Source organism: Lissotriton vulgaris, chromosome 6 (assembly GCF_964263255.1).
Source record: "Lissotriton vulgaris chromosome 6, aLisVul1.2, whole genome shotgun sequence".
Classification (NCBI taxonomy): Eukaryota; Metazoa; Chordata; class Amphibia; order Caudata; family Salamandridae; genus Lissotriton; species Lissotriton vulgaris.
In genome coordinates, this window is record NC_141694.1 from 1,580,634,582 (window position 1) to 1,580,661,589 (window position 27,008).

At 41.9% G+C, this 27,008-nt stretch overlaps 1 protein-coding gene across 17 annotated transcripts in view; it reads left to right on the plus strand.

Annotated features, from left to right (window-relative positions):
- Positions 1–27,008, plus strand: part of NRXN1 (neurexin 1) — a 1,556,457-nt gene that overhangs the window by 1,384,586 nt on the left and 144,863 nt on the right. For 10 of the 17 annotated variants that reach the window (XM_086927741.1, XM_086927742.1, XM_086927744.1 and 7 more), the window contains 2 exons: positions 24,569–24,658; positions 25,930–26,249. In XM_086927741.1, coding sequence (XP_086783867.1) covers positions 24,569–24,658; positions 25,930–26,249 — 410 coding nt within the window. The remainder of the gene's footprint in view (positions 1–24,568; positions 24,659–25,929; positions 26,250–27,008) is intronic. The other 7 variants (XM_086927749.1, XM_086927751.1, XM_086927753.1 and 4 more) reach the window with 1 other exon arrangement.

Sequence of the window (27,008 nt, forward strand, 5' to 3'; positions counted from 1 at the left end):
CTCCGCCACCCATGGTGCGCCGCATTTACAATGCAGCGCACCATGGGGCAAAAACGGCACAGATGCGTGACGCATCTGTGCCGTAAAAGTGACGCATTGCTGGAGTTGCCTAGCAAGCGCTACGCAGCTCCAGCAATGATCAGGGGGGCCCTATCTGTCCAATGCTGCGTCAAGCCTTACGCCTGCTTCAAGCAGGCGCGGGGTTTTGACGCAGCATTGGCCTAAAAGTGACTGAGTGAAATCTTGTAGATTTCACTCAGACACTTTTAGGAGGAGTTCCTGCGCCGGAACGCCCCCCCGTGACATAACGCCTCCTTCTGGCGCAGGGCTTTACAACATGACGCATCTCCCAGATGCATCATGTTGTAAATACCCCGCACCATGGCGCATCTTTTGCGACGCCGCTGCGTTACAAAAGTGACGCAACGGCGGCGTAAAAAAGGCGCAAGGGGCTTGTAAATCTGCCCCATGGTGTTTCTGCAGCGCAAACTTAGCCACACGGCAGCAAAGCGCCCCACTGTCAAAGACAAACATCCCAAAAGCCTTTATCACTTGACAAGTAATTACTGTCATTTTGGACGATTTGATGTACTGAGGTAGTAACTAGCTTCAAGCATTCCTATATAAAAAAAAAAGTCATAGACACACGTTTGAAAATTAACACACATATAGTTGTACCATATATCACGGTAATGCTTGTCTTGTATTTTCCGAAGTCTTTAATTCAAGTTTAGCCATAAGTACTCCACTAGTCTGTTTCTTAGCCAACACGTGTTCTGTCGCTGTTACAAGGTAGTACCCCGCAACTTCTTCAGGGCTATGAAAACTCTTTAGCAGTCTCTTATTTCCGGTGATAATTCCATCCCGGATAGGGTTTCTGTCTGAAAGTAAATTATTCCTGGAAATGCCGTCTTTGGCTGTGATTAGTAAATCCCTTTCAAAGTAGAGTGTTGGATTTCTATGTCCTGTCCAATCTGGCAGGTCTGTAGTTTAGAAGAAGGAAACTCCTGAGACTGGCGTGTTCGCCCCGCGAGTCCGATGTGCTCGCTTTCGTATTTTGTCATGGCCACTGTAGATTGTGGGCATCCAAACCTGCACCCAAACGCATTTTAGCAAATCATAAGATTGTTCGAAGAGCAAGCGAAACATTATACAACTAGCTTGTTTTCTTCCTTTATATGGTGTCATGTATATGTGTGTGGGTATCAATGAATGTATATGGTGTTTCTGCAGCGCAAACCTAGCCAAAAGCCAGCAAAGCACTGCATTGTCAAAAACAAACATCCCAAAAGGCTTTATCACTTGACAAGTAATTACTGTCAATTTTGAACGAGTTGATGTACTGAGGTAGTAACTAGCTTCAAGTATTCCTATTTGTCTAAAATCCGAACCACATAGATTTTGGGGTCATCATGATATGTGATTGATGCACATTTCTGCATCTGTTCAGGGGTGAACCGGCTTTGCAGACATTTTTGTTTTTAATTAAACCTTGTGCAAGGGTCAGCCCCCACACTCAGTTGGACAACTTGTAGATACTATGAGTAATGCATAGGAAGCATTTACAATGGGTCTCCTTGGTAGCATAGAGCAAATGTGATTGATCAGCATATGTAACCATAAAATGCACTTGCTTAGCTCCATGAATTTGGAGATATCCTCTCAGGGATCTATCTGGAGGGTCATCATCAATTGAGCAGATTGTGGTGCTTGCTTCCTGATTGTACAGGTTTCCAAATAAAGAGCATGCTCTACATACAAACATAAAAATGCACTGAATTTAGAAGCAAATTCCTAGAATGTAGACAAAGTCAGAACAGGCACAGCTGAAAATGGCCATCTAGATCGCCAAAATCAAAAAAGGATTTGTCTCCTTTCACAACTTTGTCTGCAGAATGTAGAAACTATATCTGAAAGTGACCATTGGCCCACAATATCTTAATCATAATTTGAGGAACTCTGATGCTAACCCTTGCATCACTTTGGCCTCATGCAGCATCACACCATTGTCAGCACCCTTCAGAATTTACCTCACAGTAACAGCAAGCTTGAGGTGATATCTCAAGATTCACAAGTCCAGGAGAGGGGTGATCATCATGACATCATTTGGAACCAAGTGGCCTGGTCACACTGCCACCAACTTGGGAGCTTCTGCATGAGGATTCAAATATTTGAAGGCTGGGGACTAGCTTAGAATAACTCACTACCAGAAAACCAGGCTTCAGATAGCCCAGAACCCATACCTACTTTGATGTCTACAATGTTGTATGTCAAGTATGTCAAGGAGTTTGTAGTATTGTATGACATCCTGGGCCAACCAGGCAACATGTTGCGACCCTTGACCCCACCAGGTAGGTCGCTCCCCCCTCCGTCCAGCACCGCCTGTGTCACCTGCCTCAGCTGCCGCTGCTGTGGGAGTTCGAGGGCCTCCACCACCCACAGGCTACCACCTGCGCCTCATCCCTGGTGGCCAGTTGTAGGCCTTAGGTTTGTTTGTCATTTGTCATTCCATTGTATTGCACTCTCTTGGTGTCCGTGTCAGCTGTTGTCTGTCTCCCCTTCGTTGCCCCTGTGATTCTGTGACTTTTTAGGTCTCGCCTATTCTACCCCGTAGGGATTGATAGGCGAGATTATAGTAAGCAGTCCGAAAAGTCTACCTAGCTGCGGATCGCGTACAGTTCATGTGAGCCAGGCGCGTGCACATCATCGGCAGCCACATCCCACACCATGCCTCGGCATCAGACTTCAAAGGAAGCTGCTCGCACAGCACCATTTGTCTGAGCCTCGGCATCAGATATCAAAGGAATCCGCTAACAAGCCGCTCCCCCGCCCCGCCACCCAATGCCGCACCCCCGCCCCACCACGCGATGCCGCTCCCCCGCCCCCCCCCACCACACAATGCCGTCTCCTTATCTACTCCCAAAAAAATTCTGCCTGTTGGCTGTTTTGTCATATAACTTTCTTTTATTTTGTATGGTTAGGATTTGTTTCTATTTACTTCTTCTCCCTTCAGTTTATTTCTGTTTTAATTATTTTAATTTTGTTGCAAGAGGATCCTTTAAATCATACCCCGATCACCATTTTTTGAGGTAGTGCGTACTCCAATATTTCGGTGTTTATCTAGCGCCGTTTAGAATCTTATGGGCCGTTCACGCCATGCCATCTGTTGACCCCCCCGGCGTGTGTCTCTGCTGCCCTCATTGTGCAGGGGCCACCTTCCGTGGCCTGTGTGTCACTGCTGTCCCGAGACCCCTCCTGCACTGGCCGTGTGTCCTGTGCGCATACGTCAGACCTCGCAGAGACCTGCCGCTTGCGAGTGCCTCCCTTCGTGTTAACCCGAGAATTGGCTTGTAGAAAGGGCCTGGCCCCCCCCCACCAGAGTGAGGGCCCCTCTCTACAACGGGCCTCCGAGCTGCCCATGCAGGGCATCGCCCCTCACACTCTCGGCCCCCTTCCATGCTCGCCCTCTTCCGGTCTCCCCTGTCCTCTCTCTACCATGCTCTCTTTCCCTTATGCTCTCGTTCCCTCACACTCGCCCCTCCTCTGCTAACAGCTGCAATTGCTGGACGTTATTTTGGGTTTCTTGGCAGCATAACGTTCATGGCATGGAGGGGCTATCATCTGAAACCCCATTTTGTGAGAAAGGTCCCATGTTAGAAGGGGGGACACAACAGATATTTCCATGTTTCTGCTCCAGGAACAAGACTCGCGTTCACACCGCGGATGGACGTTGGTGTCGGTACAACCCTCCGATCAGACTGTACCAAATATTACTACTGTTGAATGGAGTGATGGCATGACTCTCACGAGCCCCTCGCTTATTACCTGGTTCATGCCATGGCATATTTTCATGGACATTACGTTTATTAAGATGCTTAACAAAATCAGGATGCAAGGGGTTACACTTCTGCAGTGAGATGCGCGTGAGATTGCAGATACCCCTGGCTTTCGGGAGAGATGTCTCCCTATGTAATGTAATTGATCCCCGAGGGCAGTAGAAAGTCTAATAGTTAATATTTCACTTCTGTTCTTGGATTTTCGTCACAAAAAAATACACTGAACATAATCTTCACAAAAGTTATTTACAAAGGTTTAAGCTATTGCTATTATAAATTACAATAACTTTTATTTAAGTATTAATTATAAAAAAGATTAAAAGCCATTGTTTATGTGTAATAGCAATACATCTAAGTCACATAAATACAACACATATTGCATTACAAATGCTATAAGTGTCACATTTGCGAAAGTTGTAACTATTGGCATTGTAAATGACAAAGCTATTAATTTCGCTAATTTCAAAACCAACACATAAATACAAAATTTGTCATTTACAATACCAATAGATCAAACTTTCCTAATGCGAGACCTATTGCATTGCAAATGCTTGTTTTCTCCTTCTCTCCCCTTTGCTGCCCCTGTGATTCTGTGCCTTTTTTTCTCCTTCTGTCCCCTTCGCTGCCCCTGTGATTCTGTGCCTTTTTTTCTCCTTCTGTCCCCTTTGCTGCCCCCGTGATTCTGTGCCCTTTTTCTCCTTCTGCCCCCATGATTCTGTGCCTTTTTTCTCCTTCTGCCCCCGTGATTCTGTGCCTTTTTTTCCCTTCGCTGCCCCCGTGATTCTGTGCCTTTTTTCTCCTCCTGCCCCCGTGATTCTGTTTTTTTTTCCTTCTGCCCCCATGATTCTGTGCCTTTTTTTCTCCTTCTTCCCCGTGATTCTTTGCCTTTTTTCTCCTTCTGCCCCGTGTTTCTGTGCCATTTTCTCCCTTCGCTGCCCCCTTGATTCTGTGCCTTTTTTCTCCTTCTGCCCCCGTGAATCTGTGCCTTTTTTCTCCTTCTGCCTCCGTGATTCTGTGCCTTTTTTCTCCTTCTGCCCCTGTGATTCTGTGCCTTTTTTCTCCTTCTGCACCCCTGATTCTGGGCCTTTTGTCTCCTTCTGTCCCCTCCGTTGACTTGAGATTCTGACCCCTGGCTTCCGTTCCCGCTGCTGCATTCCCCGCGGCCCCAACCCCCTGACTGCCCAAGCGCTGCTCCCGCCCCCCAGCTGCTCCTCCCTCCCACCTCCCCATATAGGCGGGCCACTGCACGGTGAGGAGAGTGACCCATGATCCCACCAGGTAGGTCGCTCCCCCTCCTCACCGCCTGTGTCCCCTGCCTCAGCTGCCGCTGTTGAGGAAGTTCGAGGCCCTCCACCACCCATAGGCTACCACCTGCGCCTCATCCCTGGTGGCCAGTAGTAGGCCTTGGGTTTGTTTGTCATTTGTCATTCCTTTGTATTGCACTCTCTTGGTGTCCGTGACTGCTGTTGTCTGTCTCCCCTTCATTGCCCCTGTGATTCTGTGCCTTTTGTTCTCCTTCTGTCCCCTTCACTGCCCTTGTGAGTCTGTGCCTTTTTTCTCCTTCTGTCCCCTTCGCTGCCTCTGTGATTCTGTGCCTTTTTTTCTCCTTCTGTCCCCTTCACTGTCCTTGTGATTCTGTGCCTTTTTTTCTCCTTCTGTCCCCTTCGCTGCCCCGTTGATTCTGTGCCCTTTTCTCCCTCTGTCCCCTTCGCTGCCCCTGCGATTCTGTGCCTTTTTCTCCTTCTGTCCCCTTCGCTGCCCTTGTGATTCTGTTTCTTTCTCCTTCTGTCCCCTTCTCTGCCCCTGTGTTTCTGTGCCTTTCTCCTTCTGTCCCCTTCGCTGCCCCGTGACTCTGTGCCCTTTTCTCCTTTGCTGCCCCCATGATTCTGTGTGTTTTTCTCCTTCTGTCCCCTTCGCTGCCCCTGTGATTCTGTGCCTTTCTCCTTCTGTCCCCTTCTCTCCCCCCGTGATTCTGTGACTTTTTCTCCTTCTGTCCTCTACGCTGCCCCGTGACTCTGTGCCTTTTTCTCCTTCTGTCCCCTTAGCTTCTGCCGTGATTCTGTGCCTTTGTCTCCTTCTGTCCGCTCCATTGCCCCTGGGATTCTGTGCCCTTGCTTCTGTCCTGCCGCTGCGGCCCCTCATGGCCCCACCCACCTGACTGCTCATTTGCTGCCCCCGCCTCCTGCCTGCTCCTCCCTCCCACCTACTCATATATGGCGGCTGCTGTGTGGTTGTGCCGTAGGCGCGCCGAAGGCGTGCCTACGGCAAACCCGTCTGCTCGCGTCCGCGCATGGACCGTGCCTAGCGCCAGAACCCCTGGCCCACGTGCCCACCACGACGACCGATGCCGCTACAATGCCAGCACACTGCACGCCCTTAACCCTGAACGGACCCACACTTGCATCAAGGCCTCACCGAAACACACACATGGTCCCTTCACCTGCTGGAACTGCAGCTACACAAGCCTCAGAGCTGCTGAACCACCCACCAAGAAAAACCTCAACCACCTCCAATGCATCCCACTGAACACTCGCTCCGCACGCAAGAACGCCATTGAGCTCTGGGACCTGCTCGACATATCATCCCCGGACGTCGCCTTCCTGACAGAGACCTGGATGAATGACTCCTCGGCACCCAACATTGCCATAGCCATCCCAGATGGCTACAAGATCACTCGCAGAGACCGCACCAACGAAGTTGGAGGAGGAATTCCCATAGGCCACAAGAACAGCGTCAGGGTCTCGACCAACACCGACGACACTCTCAGCACCGCCGAACACATGCACTTCCAGATCCAGACAGAGCCCAACACCACCCTCAGAGGTACCTTCATCTACAGACCCCCCGGATCCCGACCCCAATTCAGCAACTCCATCGCCGACTTCATCAGCATGCACACCCTTACCTCCACGACTACATCCCCCTTGGAGACCTGAACTTTCACCTTGAGAACAACAACAACAGCAACTTCACCACCCTGATCGACATCCTCGCCAACCTCGGACTGAGGCAGCTCATCACAATGCCTACCCATTCTGCCAGCCACATGCTCTACCCTGTCTCCTCCTCAAGCTCCCACGTCTCCTTCAGCCACACCACCGAACTCCTCTGGACCGACCACACCTTCCAGAAACCCATCACACACCACAACACCCAACAGATCCTCTGCCACTGCTGGAGCAAAATCACGGAAGACCAACTACTTGCAAACCTCGCTCTCAGCCCACCCACCAACACCTCCAACATCGACGACGGTGCCTGAAACCTCAGACGCTGGATCAACGACTGCGCCACACCCTCGCCCCACTGACGAAACCCACCCACAGAGACACCATCAAGAGAGCTGGCTGGTTCGCCCCAGAACTCCTAGCCTCCAAGTGAACATGCCAGAAACTACAGAAGAAACGGCACAATGAAAAGACACAGGACAGCCTCGCAGCCCACAAAGACGCCATCCGCAAATACCATCACCTCATCAGGTCTGCCAAGAGGACCTCCTTCAAAGACCGCCTCGACAAAAATGCACACAACAGCAAGGAGCTCTTCAACATCGTTAAGGAACTCTACAACCCCAGCTCTAACACCAATGACATCCCGCCGTCGCAACCCCTGTGCGACTCCCTCGCCACCTTCCTCCACCGCAAGATCGCTGATATTCATGACAGCTTCAATGCCCAGACAGCCCCAACAGACATCGACACTCCAGACACCCCGCACACCATCGACCACGACCCCCTGCTATCCCTGGGCCAACGTGAACATAGATGACACCATTAAGACCATGAGCACAATCCACTCCGGCTCCCAGTCAGATCCACTCCTGCACCACATCTTCAACAAAGCCAACAGCTCCATCGCACCCCACCTGCAAAATGTCATCAATCTCTCCTTCGAGACCGGGACCTTCCCAGAGAACTGGAAACACGCCAAGATCAACGCCCTACTCAAGAACTTCCGGCCCATCTCCCTGCTTCCGTTCCCAGCCAAGGTCATGGAGAAGATCGTCAACAGACAGCTAATCCGATACCCTGAAGAAAACAGCATCCTGGACCCATCCCAGTCAGGGTTCCGCAGCAACCACAGCACCGAGACTGCCCTCATCGCCGTCACCGATGACATCAGGCCCTGATGGACAACTGTGAGACCGCGGCCCTCATTCTCCTGGACCTCTCCGCCGCCTTCAACACTGTCTGCCACCGCACACTAAGCACACTCCTCCACGACGCAGGGATCCGAGACAAGGCCCTGGAATGGACCACCTCCTTCCTCTCTGGCAGAACCTAGAGAATCCGCCTCTCCCCAATCCGATGCAAAGCCTCCAAGATCATCTGCGGCATACCTCAGGGATCATCCCTCAGCCCGACACTGTTCAACTTCTACATGGCCCGCTAGCACAAGTCGCCCGACAGCACAACCTCAACATAATCTCCTACGCCAATGACACTCAATTGATCCTCTCCCTCACTAAGGACCCCCTCACCGCCAAATCAAACTTCACGAAGGAATGAAGGCCGTCGCCGACTGGATGAAGGTCAGATGACTGAAGCTGAACACAGACAAGACGGAGGTCCTCATCCTCGGCTCCAACCCTTCAGCCTAGGACGACTCCTGGTGGCCTATGGCACTGGGAGCAGCCCCGACACCCACCGACCACGCACGCAACCTGGGTGTCATCCTCAACTCAACACTCTCCATGACCGAGCAAGTCAACGCAGTCTCCTCCTCTTGCTTCAACACCCTCCGCATGCTCCACAAGATCTGCAGGTGGATCCAGACAGATACAAGAAGAACAATCACCCAGGCCCTCGTCAGTAGCAGACTCGACTATGGAAATGCCCTCTACGCGGGAGCCCCGGCCAAGCTCATCAAACGACTGCAACGCATTCAAAATGCCTCTGCACGCCTGATCCTCGATGTTTCATGCCACAGCCACATCACCCCCACCTGAGAAACCTGCACTGGTTCCCCGTCAACAAGAGGATTTCCTTCAAGCTCCTCATCCAACCACACAAGGCGCTCCGCAAGACCGGCCCAGCCTACCTCAACAGACGACTCTTCTTCTACATGTCCAACCGCCAGCTCCGGTCCGTCGACCTCGCCCTCGCCACCCTCCCTCGTATCCGAAGAACAACCACAGCGACAGATCCTTCTCCCACCTTGCCGCCAAGATCTGGAACACCCTCTCACTGAGCCTACGACAGACCCAAGTCCTGCTGACCTTCAGGAGGCTACTCAAGACCTGGCTGTTTGACCAGTAGTGCCCCCCTCCCTTTTTTCCCCCATCGCCTTGAGACCCTCACGAGTAAGTAGTGCGCTCTACAAATTCTTGATTGATTGATAACTGGGTAGAAATTCGCTCAGCAGAAGCTGTTAGAATATCAGCTCCTCTATATACATTAATCCAGCGGACACCTAAGCCCTGATTATGATGTCGGTCGGAGTTGCCTCTGATCAACATCATCGCGGAATCGGGACCAACCTACCTCTAGTCGGGAGTTCCGACCGCAGTATTCAATGCGACCGCACATGGTGGGATTGCATACTCCCATTTCTCTATTGGAGCTTGTGTTGCAGCAGTAATCCTGGCATAGCACAGGCTCCCACACAGAAATGGGCAATACTGTTAATCCTCAAGGTGCCTGCCATGCGTTACAGGGATTAACAGAATCTTACATTAACAGAGGGGCACCATAGATGCCCCTCTGCCCCCAACCGGAGGCCCCCAGGGAGAAGGTGGCACTGCTAGGAGCCCTCAAAGTTACTTCCAGACAGGCTGTCCATTACCGAAATCCCAACATGGAAAGCCGGTCAGAAACAGACATCGCAATCCCATTGGCCGTAATGTATTTTTTTTCTCAACTAGGCTAAAATCAACCTTCAGTTTTTACAGTTTTTGCCCATCTACCAAATTAATAAATATTACTTTTAATTGGATAGCTGTAGTAATAATGACCCTTCTGCTTTTTTAATATGAGACTGAGCTGAGAGAGGATGTTCAACCATGGTGTGTACAATTCTGACCGCTTTGCGCTAAAGTGTTGGCATGAGGTAATTTGTTCCACTCTCATCTTCTTGAGTAACATTTCAGATAACTGCATTTTATCTCTCAGAAAAATACATATGTAGAATAATAAATGCCATAGTTCTCACATTTAGGAGAGTTTGAGCTACTGGCATTTGTTAGACCTGGCACCATTGGCGTGGGTATCCCCTGATTTTTTTGCCTTTGCCTCCTGTGTTTTTGCTGAGCGTTGGACTTCGTTTTGCTGGTCTATATGCTTTGGGCACTTTACCAATGCTGTTCAGTTCCAAAACGCAAGGGCTCCCTTTGTAAATTATTGTTATAGATTGGTGTTTCCATGATTGGCCATTGGATTTACTAGTCAGAACCTAGTACAGTGCATCGTGTGTGCCCAGGGCCTGTAAATCAAATACTGCTAGTGGGCTTGCAGCACTGATTGTGCCACCCACGGAAGCAATGTAACTCTGTCCTGCCATTACAAAGTCTGTGTGCAGTCTGGTACTGGCATGTCTACCTGGCAAGTGCTGAATAGACGGGTTGCTTTTAGAGTTGGAGGAGGAGATTTCCTTTCACCTGAATGTCCATGTTCGGCCAAAGACAATGCTATCTCCACTTCCTGCCAGGAAGCTGCACCAGAGAGGACAGAATTGGTTTGGACTGAGCACAGGGCTCCTTTGCCACCATAGAACAAAGGATTTTGTGAAAGAAATATTGGGGCACAGACTCCAGAACTTTAGATCATTTCAGGGAATCAAGAGGAACCTTTACCAAGGAAAATTGCCGGTGAAGCTGAGGAGGAGTACTGCCCATGTGCTGTTTACTGTCTGGGGGTTGGCCTGCAGTAGCTACTTGCTGCCAAGGAAAGGAGAAAAAGACTATGCTGTTTGCTGTGTCCCCTGCGTGAAGAAGATCTCCAAGGGCTTTAAATTGAGCTTGCCTCCTGTTCTGAAGTTTCAGGGACAAAAAAGGACTTCACCACCAGCTCCCCTGAACTGCCTTGCTGGGAGTTCTGACCTGCAAAGAGGTGCCTGCTGTTGTTTTGAACCTCTAGAGACTGTTTTCTGCTAAAAGCTGGAAAATAAACGCAATACCAAGAAGCATGATGCATCCGTGCCTGTTTCCGATGCATCACTTAAGAAACCGTCGCAGCACTTGCCATTGCTCAAGAAATTGCTGCATGCTGCATGGAGTGCAACGATCTCCGAAGTCTGATAGCTCCACGCTGATTCTGACGTAAACCCTGCTGTGCGGCTGTAAGAATCCACGCATCGTCCCAGATCGTCGCATTGCATTGAGGTGCCAAGTCAGTCGCATAGTTGTGGGATGCAGCAAGAAACAGATGCATTACCTCACCACGCAGTCAGAAATCAATGCATCAACTCCTCTCTGGTAAGGAACCAATGCATCAACTCCCCTGTGCAGGAGTGAGGAACCGACGCATCACCTCCCCTGGAGCAAGGGACTAAAGCATCACCTTCCCAGAGTGTAAGGAATCAACGCATTACCTTCCCTGCGGCCCATTTTCTTTGTTTCTGTGATGCATCCAAGGTACTTTGTGTGAAGCGTTGCATCTCAAATTTGCTGTGACCTGACCTATTGCTACCATTTGAAAGTCATATATTTTTACTGTATTGTGGAGTTTTGTTGTTTGGTCTTGGTTGGTTTAGATAAAGATTACTTATTTTTCTAAGCTGATGTGGTGTCCATTTGTAGTGTTTTTACTGTATTACTGTATGTGTTCATAAATGCTTTACACACTGCCTCTAACATAAGCCTGTCTACTCGTGCCATGCAACCAAGGAGGCGCGCAGTGGTTATTTTAGAAGTTTATCCCCCTTAAACTGACTAGAAGCAAGGGTCCCTATTTGGACAAAGGTACCTACCTCTGCCAACTAGAGACCCCCATTTCTAACCGCATTGAAATTGACATTAGCTTAAAACTCTTGCAAATGCAAGACCTATTGCTTTACAAGCATTTTCATTTTGGGTTGTTTCCAAGCGCCCCATGCTGCGCTTGCACTTAAGAAAGGCCACACCCTTTCTCTAGATGAGGCTTGTCTAAAGAAAGGGGCGAGGCTTCTATTAAGTGGAAGTGTGGCATGTGGTGCTTGGAAACTAACAATATTTGCACTTCAATAGGTCTCGCATTTGCGAGAATTTAAGCAATTGACATTTACAGTGCCAATAGCTCAAAAGTCTCGTAAATGCCAGATATTTTGCATTGCAAATGCTTGTTTCAGCAGTGGTTGAAAGTGAAAAACAACTACAGCAGTCACCAACGTCCTACCATATTTCAGACTTGTAATATTTTTCTTACTTACTCACATGCTTGAGCTTTCTTCTTAATAGTATTTCTCAGAAACGTTTATCAAACTTTGTTTTCTTATTCTTTGTTTTCTCCCTTGAACTAGTTAATTATGTGGACATCTATCCTTTGTGTTCTAGTCACAGGACATTTTCCTGCTTTCACCGAAACCTGAGTAGCTGAAACAGGTAGCTACATTTAAAAATGTAAGGAAGAGATGTGGAGTCATTGTGCCTAATTGTGGATTTATTATCAGTTCATAGCCATTCCTTACAAGGAGGTTTCTTAGGACACCCTTCCATAGACAAATCACGCTTTCTGCAGAGAAGCAGTACAATACATAAACAGATATGCAGAAGATGACAGAGGGAGACATACAAACTGCAAATAGGTAATGCACCAAAGGACAGTCACCAGCACATTGCGTGACTTGGGGACTGTCATGCAATGAAAGCAGTAGAACCAACCACACACTTCCCACTCCGAGATTTGAAGGAAGCTTACAAGTAACAGGTTATCAGCATTGTCAATATGTTGACAGGGGTTTGATAAAGCAGCAGAAAGGATTCACTTTTAGGCCTGGTTCGTTATAAACAGGAAGAAGAAGGCACTATTAAATCGGATATATCTTGAAATATTCTGGAAACAATATGTCTTGCAAGGTGAATTTGCTTCAGAGGCAGAGGTCAATAGAAACATAATTTGTGTTGACACTCATTCATTTGATATCCAGTTTGAAGGGCCAGTTAGTTGGAAGTTCCTAAAAGCTCTAAAAACTGCATTTAAATACATTTGTAATTTGTTTAGAGAAACGTTTTTTTATAAAACAACGCTGTACTGACTCAAATTTGTTCATAAAAGTCACAGCGCTTTGTGATTTTTCCTTTTGAACCTGCAGGGTTTTTTTTGGCACAAGGGCTGAACAATCCTATTGTACCGTTGACACCAGTGTCCATTGATTTATGTTGGCGCTTGCTGGGATTGCCTCTAAGTTGATGCAGATGAAAGTGATCTTCTTCTGTACTGAAAGCATTGTGAACTGTATTTTTGACTTGATTGCTTTTATATAGCTCTTATAACAACATGGTGATTTAAAAATCTTTAAAAGTAGGTTGCATACCTGCCCATATTCAAAATTCATTAATTGATAATGCATTGGGAGAAACAAACCATAGATAGATAACACATTCATCAATAAACATGAATAGTAGTGAATGCATTGGATAACAATTGAGAAAATGTGTATTTTGGCATCAGAATGTTAAACAGCACTTCAGTTGTAAAAAATGTTTACTTTTTAATTCATTGAAATCTGATAGATGCTTGGTATTTTAATTTATATCCACCCTCAATACTGTTTGGGGTGTCTAACCTTATGAATGAGAGTAAGTTATCTCTACTACAGGTACAATTAGTAATCTTTGATTTGGGGCATTTAGATTTCAAGGTCACAGATCTGATTAAAATGTGCTTACTTACAGTTCCTATTCAATTATTCAGATACAAGCCTGTTTAATAAGCAATGCCAAAGTGCATGTGGCTTTCTATGTACATTTAACTCAGCCTTGTAGAGCAGAGTGTGGCTCTGTATATAATGAACAGATATAGTTTTAAGGTCTCAATTGCAAAGCTTAATGCATTTGTTTTACAGCTGTTAATGCTAGATGCTTGTGCTGACCTCTCTCAAGAATATGCCGACCAAGTTAGCTGGGTAGATCTTCTATTCAGCTCCAGAGCCAAAGTAGTCCTATTGTTCATACATGAACCACCACAATGGAAAGTCATGACAAGAATCTTATGATATACATTTGAATAGAAGGGGTTAGAAGAAACCTGCATTTCCATTGCGTCCTAATCCAACCCCAAAGATTAGTCGAGGTGTGTTGGAATATGCTATTCAATAGCGTACATCATCTTTTTGAGCATTCTTGTTCCATGACACATTCAGTATCCCAAAGGTGTATGATCTATTTACTGGATATTTCAGAAATATTTATTCTAAAAGATGGAACATATGTGTATAATGGGGTTTAATCTTGCTAGAAGTAGGGTATTTTTTCTTGACACAATAAGGATAAATATTCTAGTCCCACTCTGCAAATAGCATTTCATATCAAATGCCATTTCAAACTTTGAAAGATTGCACAACGAATAAACTTGTTCCAAATTGGGTTGAGATTTCTGCTTTACCCTACAAACCATTATGCTGTTTTTTCCTGCACAATCCTCTCCTGCATGAGAACTCTAATGCTACTGTCCTGCTGTGTTATGCATAGCAAATAAAAGATTTTGATAAAGAAAACGTTGTTGTACATTCAGTTATAATCTGCTTTGCCGACAGTGCCTCATCACAGAGAATTGAGCAGCTGTGCCTCTGGTTTCAGCAGAAACCTCCTTAACCGCATCGCTGCTGCGGTTATTTTTGGGCTACGCGGCTTTTTTGCAAAAGCCGCGTTAGATGACGAGCTCAGCTCGTCATCCGCACACGCCCCCCGTGGCTGATGACGAGCTCAGCTCGTCATCAGCATCGAAGGGGTTAATGGAATATCTGTGGAGGACTGGTACTACATCTGCTAGAAACAGTAATAATCCATCATACATCAACTGAGAGCACGTGTAATGTCAACTATGATTTGCTTAGACCCACATTTAATTCAGAAATATTTTATTTGCCAACACATACCTGATTGGTGGTGACTGAATGAATGATGTTCCTATACCTCCAGCTCAAGACTAGAGTGAGAGATAGAGATTAATGTGAAGTTTTGAACACAAAGAATCTTGCTGGCTGTTAGAAAAACTTTACAAGAACACCCTCTCTTCCTGCTGCATTATCGCATATGGTTTATGTGTAAACAATTATATTTCACATTAAGAGAAACACACTGCGTTATAGAATCTGTCAATGTCAAATGCATATTAATGCATATTAATTCATGTTAGGTAAGTTGTGTCCTTCGAATAGTGCATAAACGATACATAAATAAGGGCAGTTTAGGAGACAAATATAATATACATGTGAAATAATTGTGATTTTGTCACAAGCGCATGCTATATATTTTGTTGCACATTATTATAATGCTTTAATATTAACTTTTCCTTTTTGGCGGATTCTGCTGTTTCATAAGGACGTCTCCTCAATCAATTGCTGTATGGATCTTTATTAGCCAAATGATGTTAGCTGATGAGAGGATTAATCATTTGATGACTCTAATGATGTTTTATCACTTTCTGTCTGATCAGGAAACGTGTAAGATGAGGGCTTCAAGTACAGGGGTGATTGATCATAACCTTTCTTGGTAGTCTCGGTTAACTTTGTATGGGCAAAATATGAATCACAAGGGGTCCAATTCTTGATGAATTTCCTGTGAGTCGCTGTGTCATACTTCAGAGTAAGGTGTGACTTATGCATGGATTTTAAGGAGTAAGACATACTTACTAACAACGCACGCTTTCCGAAGAGAGATCTGAGTATGTATGTATTTCTCCAAGATATGTAAGAATAAGACTCAACTCCTTATAGAAAATGCCTTGTGAATTAGATGCTACAACTGTTTTCATGTTATACAATGGTCTTCATTTAAACATCTTTTTGTGTTTTCTAAAATCAACAAGTTATTTCTTATATAAATGTGAAGTATTGCTTTTAAGAAACATCTGAGGCACTATGAATTTACTTACTCCCATAAATCAAGAAATGATATTCATTTGAACTGGAGAAAATCTTGTACACTGACATAAAAAAATCTGAATTTGCCACTCTCTGTGTATTTTGAGTTTGAAGTAGCATAAACAGCTCTGTAAAATATACAGAATTTTAGAAACACATCTCATTTTTAAGTTGTAAATTGGAACCAGAGGCCAGCTCTTAGATTAATTTTTGACTCATTTATTAAACATTGCCAGCATATTTACATTTTCTAAAAACCTTAACATTTAAAAAGGACATTGTTAGCATTGTTAAAGCCATATGCTAAATCTTCAGATTTCAGAAGAAAATATTTTAAATGATTTCTACTTTTTAGTACAGCATACATATTTTATAAAGCTCCACCTATCTAATCCACAGGGATAAATAATATGTAACCATCAACAGGAGGTAAACAAATGCTTTAACTAGTCCTAAAATAGATTTAGTGCTCTTGAATATAAATGTCAATTTAAAAAGATAATCCTTCAATATTTTAGTGTTACGCATTTTCAAAATATCATGAATTCAACTATTTTAATGTCATTAATATGTAAAAACTAACAAGAGGTGATTTCATCTTTCAAATTAAATACTTATTGCATCTATTTGACCTACTGAATATTTAACTATTTCTAAAACACATCAAATATACTTATTTTGAGTTAGTCATTATCCATTTCCACTATTCTATATGTTCATATTGCTGTTTTCTTTTTGACATTTTATTTAATCATGTTGAACCCTTTGAAAGCTAACATGTACAATATTTACCTTAAAATCCTGCAAATTTAGGACATTTTTAAATGCTACTATAACTATTATGTCTATAATAACTACAGATGACGGTGATACTGCTGCTACTACTGTTACTATGAGTACTACTACTTCTACTACTGCTTGTACTTCTGCTACTACTGCTACTCCTACTACTCATATTAATAATAATAATAATAATATTATTAATAATAATAATAATAATAGCAATGATAAAATGTAATTACAATAAAATAGAGCCAAAGCTTATACTAATTCTAACTATTATAATCCACTGTCATTTTCATTAAAATTGTTGTCAATGTTTGATGTTTAAATTTAAATGCCAAGCCAGAAACCTTTTATAGAACCAATTGATTAAATAATAAGTAATGTACAGATTCTATAATGTTAGTATGCAGACTGATAATTAGGAATTGCTTCTGATTCAGGTAGAGAATAGGTACCAGTTCACATATTACATAGGGCTTTTTAATACTGATGCTATGATTGGCCTGTCAATAAAGCCATATTATTTAAAAGCTGCAACTTTAGTTTACCTATTTATTTATGTAGTTAATATTTTTTTTTAAATCGATGGTTGTTTGTTTGTAGGCATGGCAAGTCACAAGATTTGCCTGCATACTTACATTCTAATCCTTTTCATGACTAGTCATTTATCCAACATCTTGAAAGTTTTAGATTATGGACAGTGCCTTAATTTGAAGAAAATGGCAATTAGTAGCACATATTTAAAACAGTGTGCTGCATAGTGGGACTAGTGCTCATTTAAAGTTTGTAATTATTATATATGTGCTCACATGGCAGAAAGTCACAAGTCATACCACATGTTGAATCCAAGACATTTCTTCAAATTTGATGAGGTTTAAATACAAAACTCCATACTTAAAATGAGTATCTATTGGTCATGAGTGTAATACTCAACAAACACAAACAACAAACATTTCTAGCACTCATCATCGACAACTCAGTTGACAACCATAAACACCCCCTATCCCCACAGCAAATTATGTTTAGAGTGGGGAAATATTATTAAGCAGTGTTTAGAAAACCAAAGGTTAGTGAGCGTCGGGCATGGTCAAAGGTGTAGCTAAAAACAAAGGGCCTCATATATAAGGAATTTGCATAGGGCAGCGCCGCAAATCTTCTTGTTGTGCTGCCCTATGCCAATTTGAAAGAGCAGGAATGCACAGTAGTTATGCAATACAGTTCATTTCTGTACTTTCCCCTTGTGTTTGTGCACAAAGTCCTGCCTAGCACAAACATAGGCATAATTGTTTTTGTGCAGGAAGGGACAGCTTCCTTCACAAAAAAAACCCAAGAGGCATTTGCCTCTTTCTATGTAAGCTGCAGAATGCAGGGCACATGGAAAGAGGAAAGGACAAGGAGAAACTAATTTGGTTTTCCTTTTTACGCCTCCGCTAGGTGGTGCTGCCTCAGGTTTACGTGATTTTGTAAATTTGGGGAAGCATTAAAATCAATGGGTGTTAAGTGGTAACCCACACGCAATACCCATTGAATGCCTCTTTGACGCAGAGCAAGGCAACGCATCACTTGCGCTGCTTTGTCATACTCCATATATATATGAGGCCATGAAAAGCATGCAGGGTGACTTTGTGCTGTACCATAGGTATGGATGAGGTGCGTGCACTGCTGGAGCATCAAAAAAAGTAAGGCTCTGGTGGCACAAGACTCTCAGAAATAAGTCCCAAAATATTCTGTAAGATTTTTTAGCTCTTTTACCATCAAGTAGCTACATATAAAATAATGGGCAACTTAAATGAAAAATGAATGTTAAAAGGCTGATACTCAGTGGGAAATTACCTTTAGTACATTATAAAACCTAAATTAGTTAATAGACTGCAGAGATCTGTGTGTAACCAGAGAGCCACAGAATTAAATCTTGGTTAGTGCAGCGGAGAATAGTGACTTGTGTACTTATAGTGCTACGAGGTCACAGCCTTTGTCAGAAACCACTGTAAATATGTAATTCATTATTTTAGTGCCTGGAGACCCTCAAGGGGGAGCATTCACACTTTATAAGAAACCTGATTGATTTTATACTTGCTTTACACACAGTATAAAATAGACTGCTCAAAAAATAAGAAAGTAATTTTACTATAAAATGGAGCTTCCAAAATGTAGATTTTAGTAATATCAGAGTGTATGTTATGCTATTTCTTTTTTACACTATTGTCCCTTCAATACCTCCTTAGGGCTGTGCAAATACAATTATGATTAAAAGCATGCCCTTCACATCCCAGTTGTTAACTCTTTGCACTCCCATTCCAGAAAATCAAATCTTTTTCATCACAAAACTTGGAGTGATTCACTCAAAGACTCCTAAGCACGCTTTACACTTGCTAATTAACTAATAGCACACATTTACATTTCATTCAGGCAAGTAGGAACCCTGGCACAAAAGCTTGTCACAGCGCACTAGACCCAATTAATGAAACTTAAGCTGAAGCATTTTAACAATCGAAACTAGCCAACCTAAGATGTTTGTCTTTTTTTCAAAACGAAAGCAAACTTTTTGGATACTAGACACAAGTGAGGATGGGGAATACGCGGCCCCCTTCCCAGGACTCTAAAGTGCACTTGGGGGGTCAGGCCCTACAGATTGAAGACCTCTGCAATACACTAACCAACATGATGAAAACAATACAAAAGACATAGGATTCCTAAAATGACTGATAAAAATTATGTACGTTTTGTTAAAGAAATGTCTAGGTGTGAGTATCATTTAAAAATTGTGCTAATTTGTTTATGGTCCCTCCGGCTAAATGGCAGTACTCACTTTTGATGCTTCCTAAAAGTGTTTTTAAAAACTTACATAGAGAAGTGGTTTGTTTTTGGTAATAGGAAATGATGGTCACTGATTTCCCAGGGGTATTTTGAGATGGAATTCCAGCTTTTAGGAAACAGGCCCAAACGTATCTGAAAGTACAGTCTGACTAGTCAGAACTTTGCTCTCTCAAATAGACAGTTCAAAGTAAATTTAAGACTCCAACTAGGCAAGGTGAGAAATCCTAGTACTGAATTAAGGGGTGATTTTGGCTGAGGGATCTATAATTGACTAGATTTTCAGAGCCACTATTCCAAAAGGACAGAAGACACAGATAATGTTGCCAAGCACCTTTTCATTGCTGAATGCCAAGTTACCATTGAGCACTCTACACAATAATACACTAATCATTTCTCAAATGAAGCAAAAGAAATTTGTATATGCCACTTCCGTTTACAAGAATGAAATATCCTATAGTGAGGAAGATGGATATGTCATAATAACAGATTCCATCATAAAGTTTAAAAGCAGCAACTAGCAAACTATGAGGAAGTGAACTGACAGTGCTGAGGTAAGCTACCACTGTGCTTTCACCGTGATTGGAGGGAGTGATTTCACAAATGTAAGCATCCATCCCTAGATGGAAACTCAGCTCACTATGGTACTGTCGTCTTAGTAGCAAGGTAATCACTAGAAAAAATGCCGGAGCTCCACATTTACAACATTGCTACCATCAGGAAAAACATCTTAAACATCCTCAAGAAGTTCAAGCAAAGAAAAAAAAGTAATAAAAACAATAACAAAATTAACAATATTCAACTACGGATTTTAAAGTTAAGGAAACTATTACTGTTACTGTTACTCAATAGAAATACTTTTTGCATTTTAAACTAAAGAACGTGTAAAGAATACTGACAAAATGACATTCATTAATGTATTGCTGCTAAATACTATTGTATTGGACAGTCTAAATATTGCCACTATAGTGAGATATATGATCAATCTATTTAGAGGCATACCACTGCAGATTAGGAATAACCAGCAGTAGTCAGATTCCTGCTTGCAGAAGTGTGTTAACTGACCTTTACCTATTGAAAACATTGCATGCAACTATAACTGAGTGTCATAGAAATGCTTAAATACTACAATTAGGATCCATGCTTAGTAAGAATTTTACATTTCTCCACTTTGCAGCATTAGCAGTGAACAAATATTTATTTTTATACTGTCTTCTAGAGATCTGAAAAAGATCAAGCAAAAAAAAAATGGTTGAATGGCAAGTGAAGATGGTCCTACAGAAATTAGTCTCATTTTGATTGATTTTTAAATGTTTTCTCGAGAAAGTTTAAATCTAGCAGAATGATAGCCAAGTCTGTATCTCGAAAAGGCTTTTGGTGTTAGATGTTAGAGGATTCCCTAAATCTAACTCCTGAATCCACAGTTTATTGATTCAAACCAGGTAATTTAGCTACGTTCTTAAATGTCTGTTTCTCAAAACAGTTGTGCCAAAATCAAAGACTTGTTTCTACCCCTGCCTCAAAATCCAGATTCTGAGAATACCACTATAGTAATAAGGTTAGTACAATAGTAAGCATAGGCCTGAGAGGTAGATTAGGGAGTACTGTTAGATTTAGGATTATAGCAAAGTAGGGAGTAGTTTTAGGTTTACAATGGGTATCAGGGTTGGGTTTGAATTATGTATTAAGTCAGAGGATAGGTAACAGGGTTTTTAGGTGTAGGGTTCACAGTCAAGTTAGAGTTTTACCTAGGTTTTGGGTTCAGTGTAGGCTAACCCTTGGCTTAGGGTAGCCATAGAGTTGCAACTAAGTTTTGATTACGGTTTGGTTTGGTGTTAAGGCTAGAGTTAGGGTAAGGTTAAAGCTTAGTGTTAGCAATTGGGCAAGATGAAGTGTTAGCGTGAGAATGGGATTAATAATTAGTGCATAGGGACATGGTTAAGTTGAAGTCAAGATTTTGGTTTTAGAGATTGGATTGATGTTAGTTCACCTATCCTAGGACTTAGCTTATGCAACTAAATATAGTTCTAATGCATATACTAATATGTAACCTTTATAGCAGATCTCAGTGAACATCTTTTATGAACTGTGAAAGCCTACTGTAGGACATGTCTGTAGAGCTCTCACAGAGGACATGCGTTTATTTAAAAAAGGCTTCAGTATCTCTCCATTCACCTGTCAACTGTAGATCAGTAAGTAAGAGTGATAAAAGAAAACATTTGTTATGCTCTACCACTCTTCGTTCATGTAAGGCAATCTACAATATGCAAAAGCCTTTTAAAGCTTATAATTCAAATGGTTTTAGAATCATCATCTGACACCAAATCAATGTTTACTAGCTCCAGTTGGGATAGAGAATCATTGGTGGGGCAATATATTGGCGCTTGAATTGCTTCAATATCAGTAGTCGCTGCCATCTTCATGGTCGAATATTATTTCTTACTCTAGATGTGTTTTGCTAAAGCAACAGAAATTAAAGACATTCTGTGTTGCCAATATTTGAACAACGCCAATTCCAAATTAACTTGGTGCAAGAGGGGAGTGGAAGAGTTTGGCAATACATATTATCAAAGGAAACACAAGGAGATGATGAACAGAGCGCTGAAACTTTTCATTAACCCCTAGTCACAGATCTGGGTTTAATCCATCATCGTTCTTTAGCTCACTTCACCATCCCAGTTCTGACCCAGCCATATGCAAATCGCTCTTGGCCCTGTTCCTCATGGTAACAGCCAGCCCGAACTGCCAAGCCAGGTCTACCCTAGACCAGAAACAAGCATCCTGGGACCAGTTTCGGGGTTTCTCCCCTCATCAACTAAGCTAGCTTGAATCCAGTGGCAAAGTGAGCAAGGGACCCACGTCTGGGCATACCCTGCCAACTTAGGGAAAGCAAAGCAAACACAAGGAGATGATGGATGGAGCACTGAAACTCGGAAGTCAGCATGGGCAGGATTGGGTGACATTTCAGGTGACATTAGACACTTATATCATCTGTGAGCAAAGTTGGGATTACAAATAATATGGCAGTTTAATATGCATGTCTTCTAGATAAAATAGATGAACGTCTTTCCAATGCACACAATACTGCTTGTTTTCTGCTGGCTATGTCACGTTGGACCACAATCATAGTCCAGGAGTTGGTGGGCAACTTCTGTGGTTTGTGATTAACTTCCAGTCAGAATAATTAAAAGACAGGTACCGTTTCAATCAATCGGAATAGGGCTATGTGTTGGGATTATCCTGATTGGCTGCTAGCAGGCTATTACAACCGCCATTATGGGAACTGTTCATGAACTGCATGGTCTTGTAATTTTGCAGGAGCTCATGAATCACTGCAAAATTACTCTCTGTAGTTTGCATCATTGCTTAGCCCATTGTTGTCAGATGCAGTTCATGTCAAATTGGATCAAACAAACTTGACCCACCTCCTTAATGTGATCTGTGAGTACTGTGTAAGTGCATATTAACCCAGCCTGATTTGCATAACAAAATACTGGGTGTGTGCCTCATGAGGCAAGGGACATGAGCATGTCAGTAAAAATACGTCACTGGAAATTAACTCATGTGTCTGAGGTAGAGCATTTATCTGGACACACATTAAAGGTATTATCAAGAGAAAGACAAAGGATTCCAGCTAAGAGTGGAAACATTCATTCTCTTAGTAGGTGCTGCAATAAAGTGCATAGTTAATGGGTACAAATGAGAGATACAACCCCTACTCCATTTGAGGTTTTCCTATCTACATTTTCCTTGTGAGATAGCTATGAGAGTGCATTAAAATGTCGGCCTGTGTAATACAGTTATGACATATAAAATGATGTTCTGAATAACGACCTGAGCAGCAATTGCATTTTTTAAATCAATGCAATTTTCTTGTGCAGGTTAAATTGTGTTTGGGAATCAGAACCTTTAGTTAAATATTAACTGCATTGTAGAAACACTATTAATGTGTTCTGGATTTTATATGTGGGGAAAACAAAGACACATCTCTTGAACTGTCAATGTAAAATCTTCCTTGGCATTTGCAAGAGATTACAAGAGACCTCATAACAGAAACAGCATTCAAAATCGATGGCCGTTGGAAACTGTCATTACTAGTCTCGATTTCTAAACTTAAAACATGAGAATCTTTCAAGCAGTTTCCATTGCCCTGTTGTCTCCTTTCAAACTGATATCAAGTGATTACTGCTCTGGTTAAATATAAATGCTCTGCGGGTCAACAATCAGCATGGCCATACATATGTGAGTAATAAACTGTGCTACATATACTATTTACAAAATCTCATTGAAACATATTCTTTGTGATAGAATGCTTTGTTTATGTGTATTTTCTAGTGGACACATGCTTAAGATGTTGAAGTGCAAATTTGTTTCCTTAAAATACTAAGGTGAATTTCGTATGTAAGAAGGAAACATGGCAATATAATAAGCATAAAAACTATATAAGAACTGTAGTCTACTACTGGCACATGTAACTTTTGTCAAAGCCTTGATCCTTTATCAGTAAATGTATACACAAAACACATACCTTGGTGTAACAAAAAAAGATGGATGACATGATCTGACATTTCCTAGTAGGATCCAGTTCTTCCTGCAATTTAAATACTGTCCATGCAACTGTTTTATGAAAAATGTGTTACATACCGTTTTATGTTAGGTGGATGAACTATATTGTAAGTGTTCCAGAACAGGAAACACACTCTTCCTTCTTCTGCCACTGTCCAACCAGGAGTAAGAGGTTGAATGTATTTTGAAAACTTAAATCTGTCTCAATTGAACCTGTTTAACTAGATAATAAGACTTATCAAAAACCCTGAGCTCAATGATTATTTTTGCAAAGCCATTATATGATGTTTAAATCTGTTGTTTGGGTCTGTATTTAACATAAGTTTAATAACCTAGTTCAAAGGCAGATTTCTAATTTTCAATTAACATAAGATTAATTTTGTTTGCTAAAATAAAATAAATGATTGAATGAAAAGTCAGAAACATGAACTGTTGAAGGTAGCATTTTTTAAAACTCCAAATTTTCAAAAAAATCGTGTGGCAACTGTATAGATCAAGATTTAAGTATTAACTTTTAACCTTTGACCTTACAGATTTTAACCAATGAAATGTCTCTTTAAACTTTAAAGGAAACAATGATAACGAACGCCTGGCGATTGCTAGACAACGAATTCCATATCGACTTGGTCGAGTAGTTGATGATTGGCTACTCGACAAAGGTAAAAACATTGATTAAAACTTTAAATAAAAATAATTTGACATAACCAAGTAGTTTTTCGTTGTAACACCAATAAACCTAAAATAAATATTCATTAAAACTAAATTAAACAATATATAAACAGTAAACTGTAAATAGATTTTTTTGTATACGTTGTATAATAATTTATATACCTTTTTAGTAACATCAGAGGTTTAATAATTCTACCCTGTTAACTTAAGGTTAAAGGGACTGTTAAATATGATCTTCTAACTCAATCTATGAAGGTTCTCAAAGCATACGTTAACTAAATATGATAAATCATTCATAGATTATATTTCCTGTTCCAATATCTAAATTATTTACTAAATATTTGTAGTTATCATGTTTTATTATGGTCCAGAAATAATTTGGTTTAAACTTTAGGTATCTTAAATAGTGGGCAATATGGATTGCCAATCAAAATGAGTCCCTTTAACGTTTGCAATCTTCCATGGGGATTTTGGAACAAACTAAGTAAAAGAGAGTCTAAAGTTGTGTGCATGCTTTTGATGTGCAGAAAACAGTCTGCTGAAATGACTAGTCCATTTTATAAAAATAGAATTCTTGCTGAGGATTTCTCTGTTTAATGGAATTGTGCCATTATTTATCCATTATTATGTGTACCATCTTGGAAGCCACTTTACATCTTAAAGCTTCTCTTTCAATTGATAGTCTTGCTGTGTGCCAATCAATATATGTGACTTAATTGATGCACAAAAATGATGTCTTTTTATCTGAGTGCATATTGTGAGAGAATACATTCAATTTAACAACTAAACAGTGTTAATTTTTAGAAGTAAACCTGTTACTTAGCATTGTGTTGCTAACAAATGTACACATTTTTAATATTACTTCTACAAAATTTTCAACATTTTCTTTGTGAAACAGGGGAAATATTCTGTACTTATTATGCAGCACTATTCAAACAAGACCTATTCACATATATATTTACATATCTATTTCCCATGAAATGATGTTCTCTGCATTCCCCATTTTATTTTTAAAAATGATTTGGTATATCTTTGATTGGCACATAGGCAAAACTTGCTATTGTTATTCTTAAAGTACAAATATGTATTGGTCAATTGGCATTTCATGTGCACCTCATTCAAAAGCAATGAATTATGAGCTACTTGTATTCCTTATAATTTATTGCTCTCATTACTCACTCCATGAAAATATGTTAGGCATCATCTGTGCTTAGAGAGTTCACAATGAACATTTTTGCATGTATATAATATTATTTTACAGGACGGCAGTTAACAATCTTCAATAGCCAAGCAACTATAAAAATTGGAGGCAAGGACAAAGGTCAGCCATTCCAAGGCCAACTTGCTGGTCTTTATTACAATGGCTTGAAAGTTCTAAACATGGCTGCTGAAAGTGATGCCAACATCGTGATAGAAGGAAACGTGAGACTTGTTGGAGATGTGCCTTCCCCAATGACAACAGAGTCAACAGCTACAGCAATGCAATCTGAGATGTCTACATCTGTCATGGAAACCACAACGACGTTGGCCACCAGCACTGCCAGAAAAGGAAAACCATCCACTCGAGAACCCATTGGACAGGTTAGTGTGCTTTTGTTCATTTTTTAAAGTTTAATATTTTATTAGAGAAGCAAGCTTCACTGATTTTAAGCATCCAAGCACTATGCAGCAAGATTTTCTGTAGTGTCACATGCTTTTCAGTGAAATCCGCTTGTTTACAACAGTGGATGAGGTGTTCCTCACATAAATGTAAACTTATAAGGATGTGATGATAATTTTGTAGCTAGTGTACACCTGGTAAATCCTCAGGCTATATGGCAAACATTTAAGTTTCGGGTCTAAAGACCTCTCCCTGTTTCCAATATTTAAGTTTCCCAACAAACAGCATGGATGTAAATATCTCTATCGTAAAAAATGACTAAACCAAAGACCATAAGATGTGCACCTATGTGTGCACGGAGTGCACAAAACTTATAGAAAGCAAGTAAGCCTGAGAGATAGGGAACTTTTTAGAACATATATTGTAGTAGGTGCTTATCCCCTCATTTGGAAATATACAAAATGTAAAGAATTGCTTACTTTTATGCTAGAAAGAGCCCAGTATATGCACCCATGAATTAATTCTTTCAAAGCAAGGATCATTAAGTCAACTGATAAAAATCAACAAGTGCATTTAGGATACCTTGGCTCAAATTGTTTGACAAAAATCAACCATTGCTTCTTAAGAGCAGCTTGGCTTACATTGTTTGCAGATGCTAAAATGCTAAAATGTATCGAAATGTGGCAATGCTTGACTGATTTAAAATGTGCAGCATGATCTCAATTAAGGTAGACCAGGGT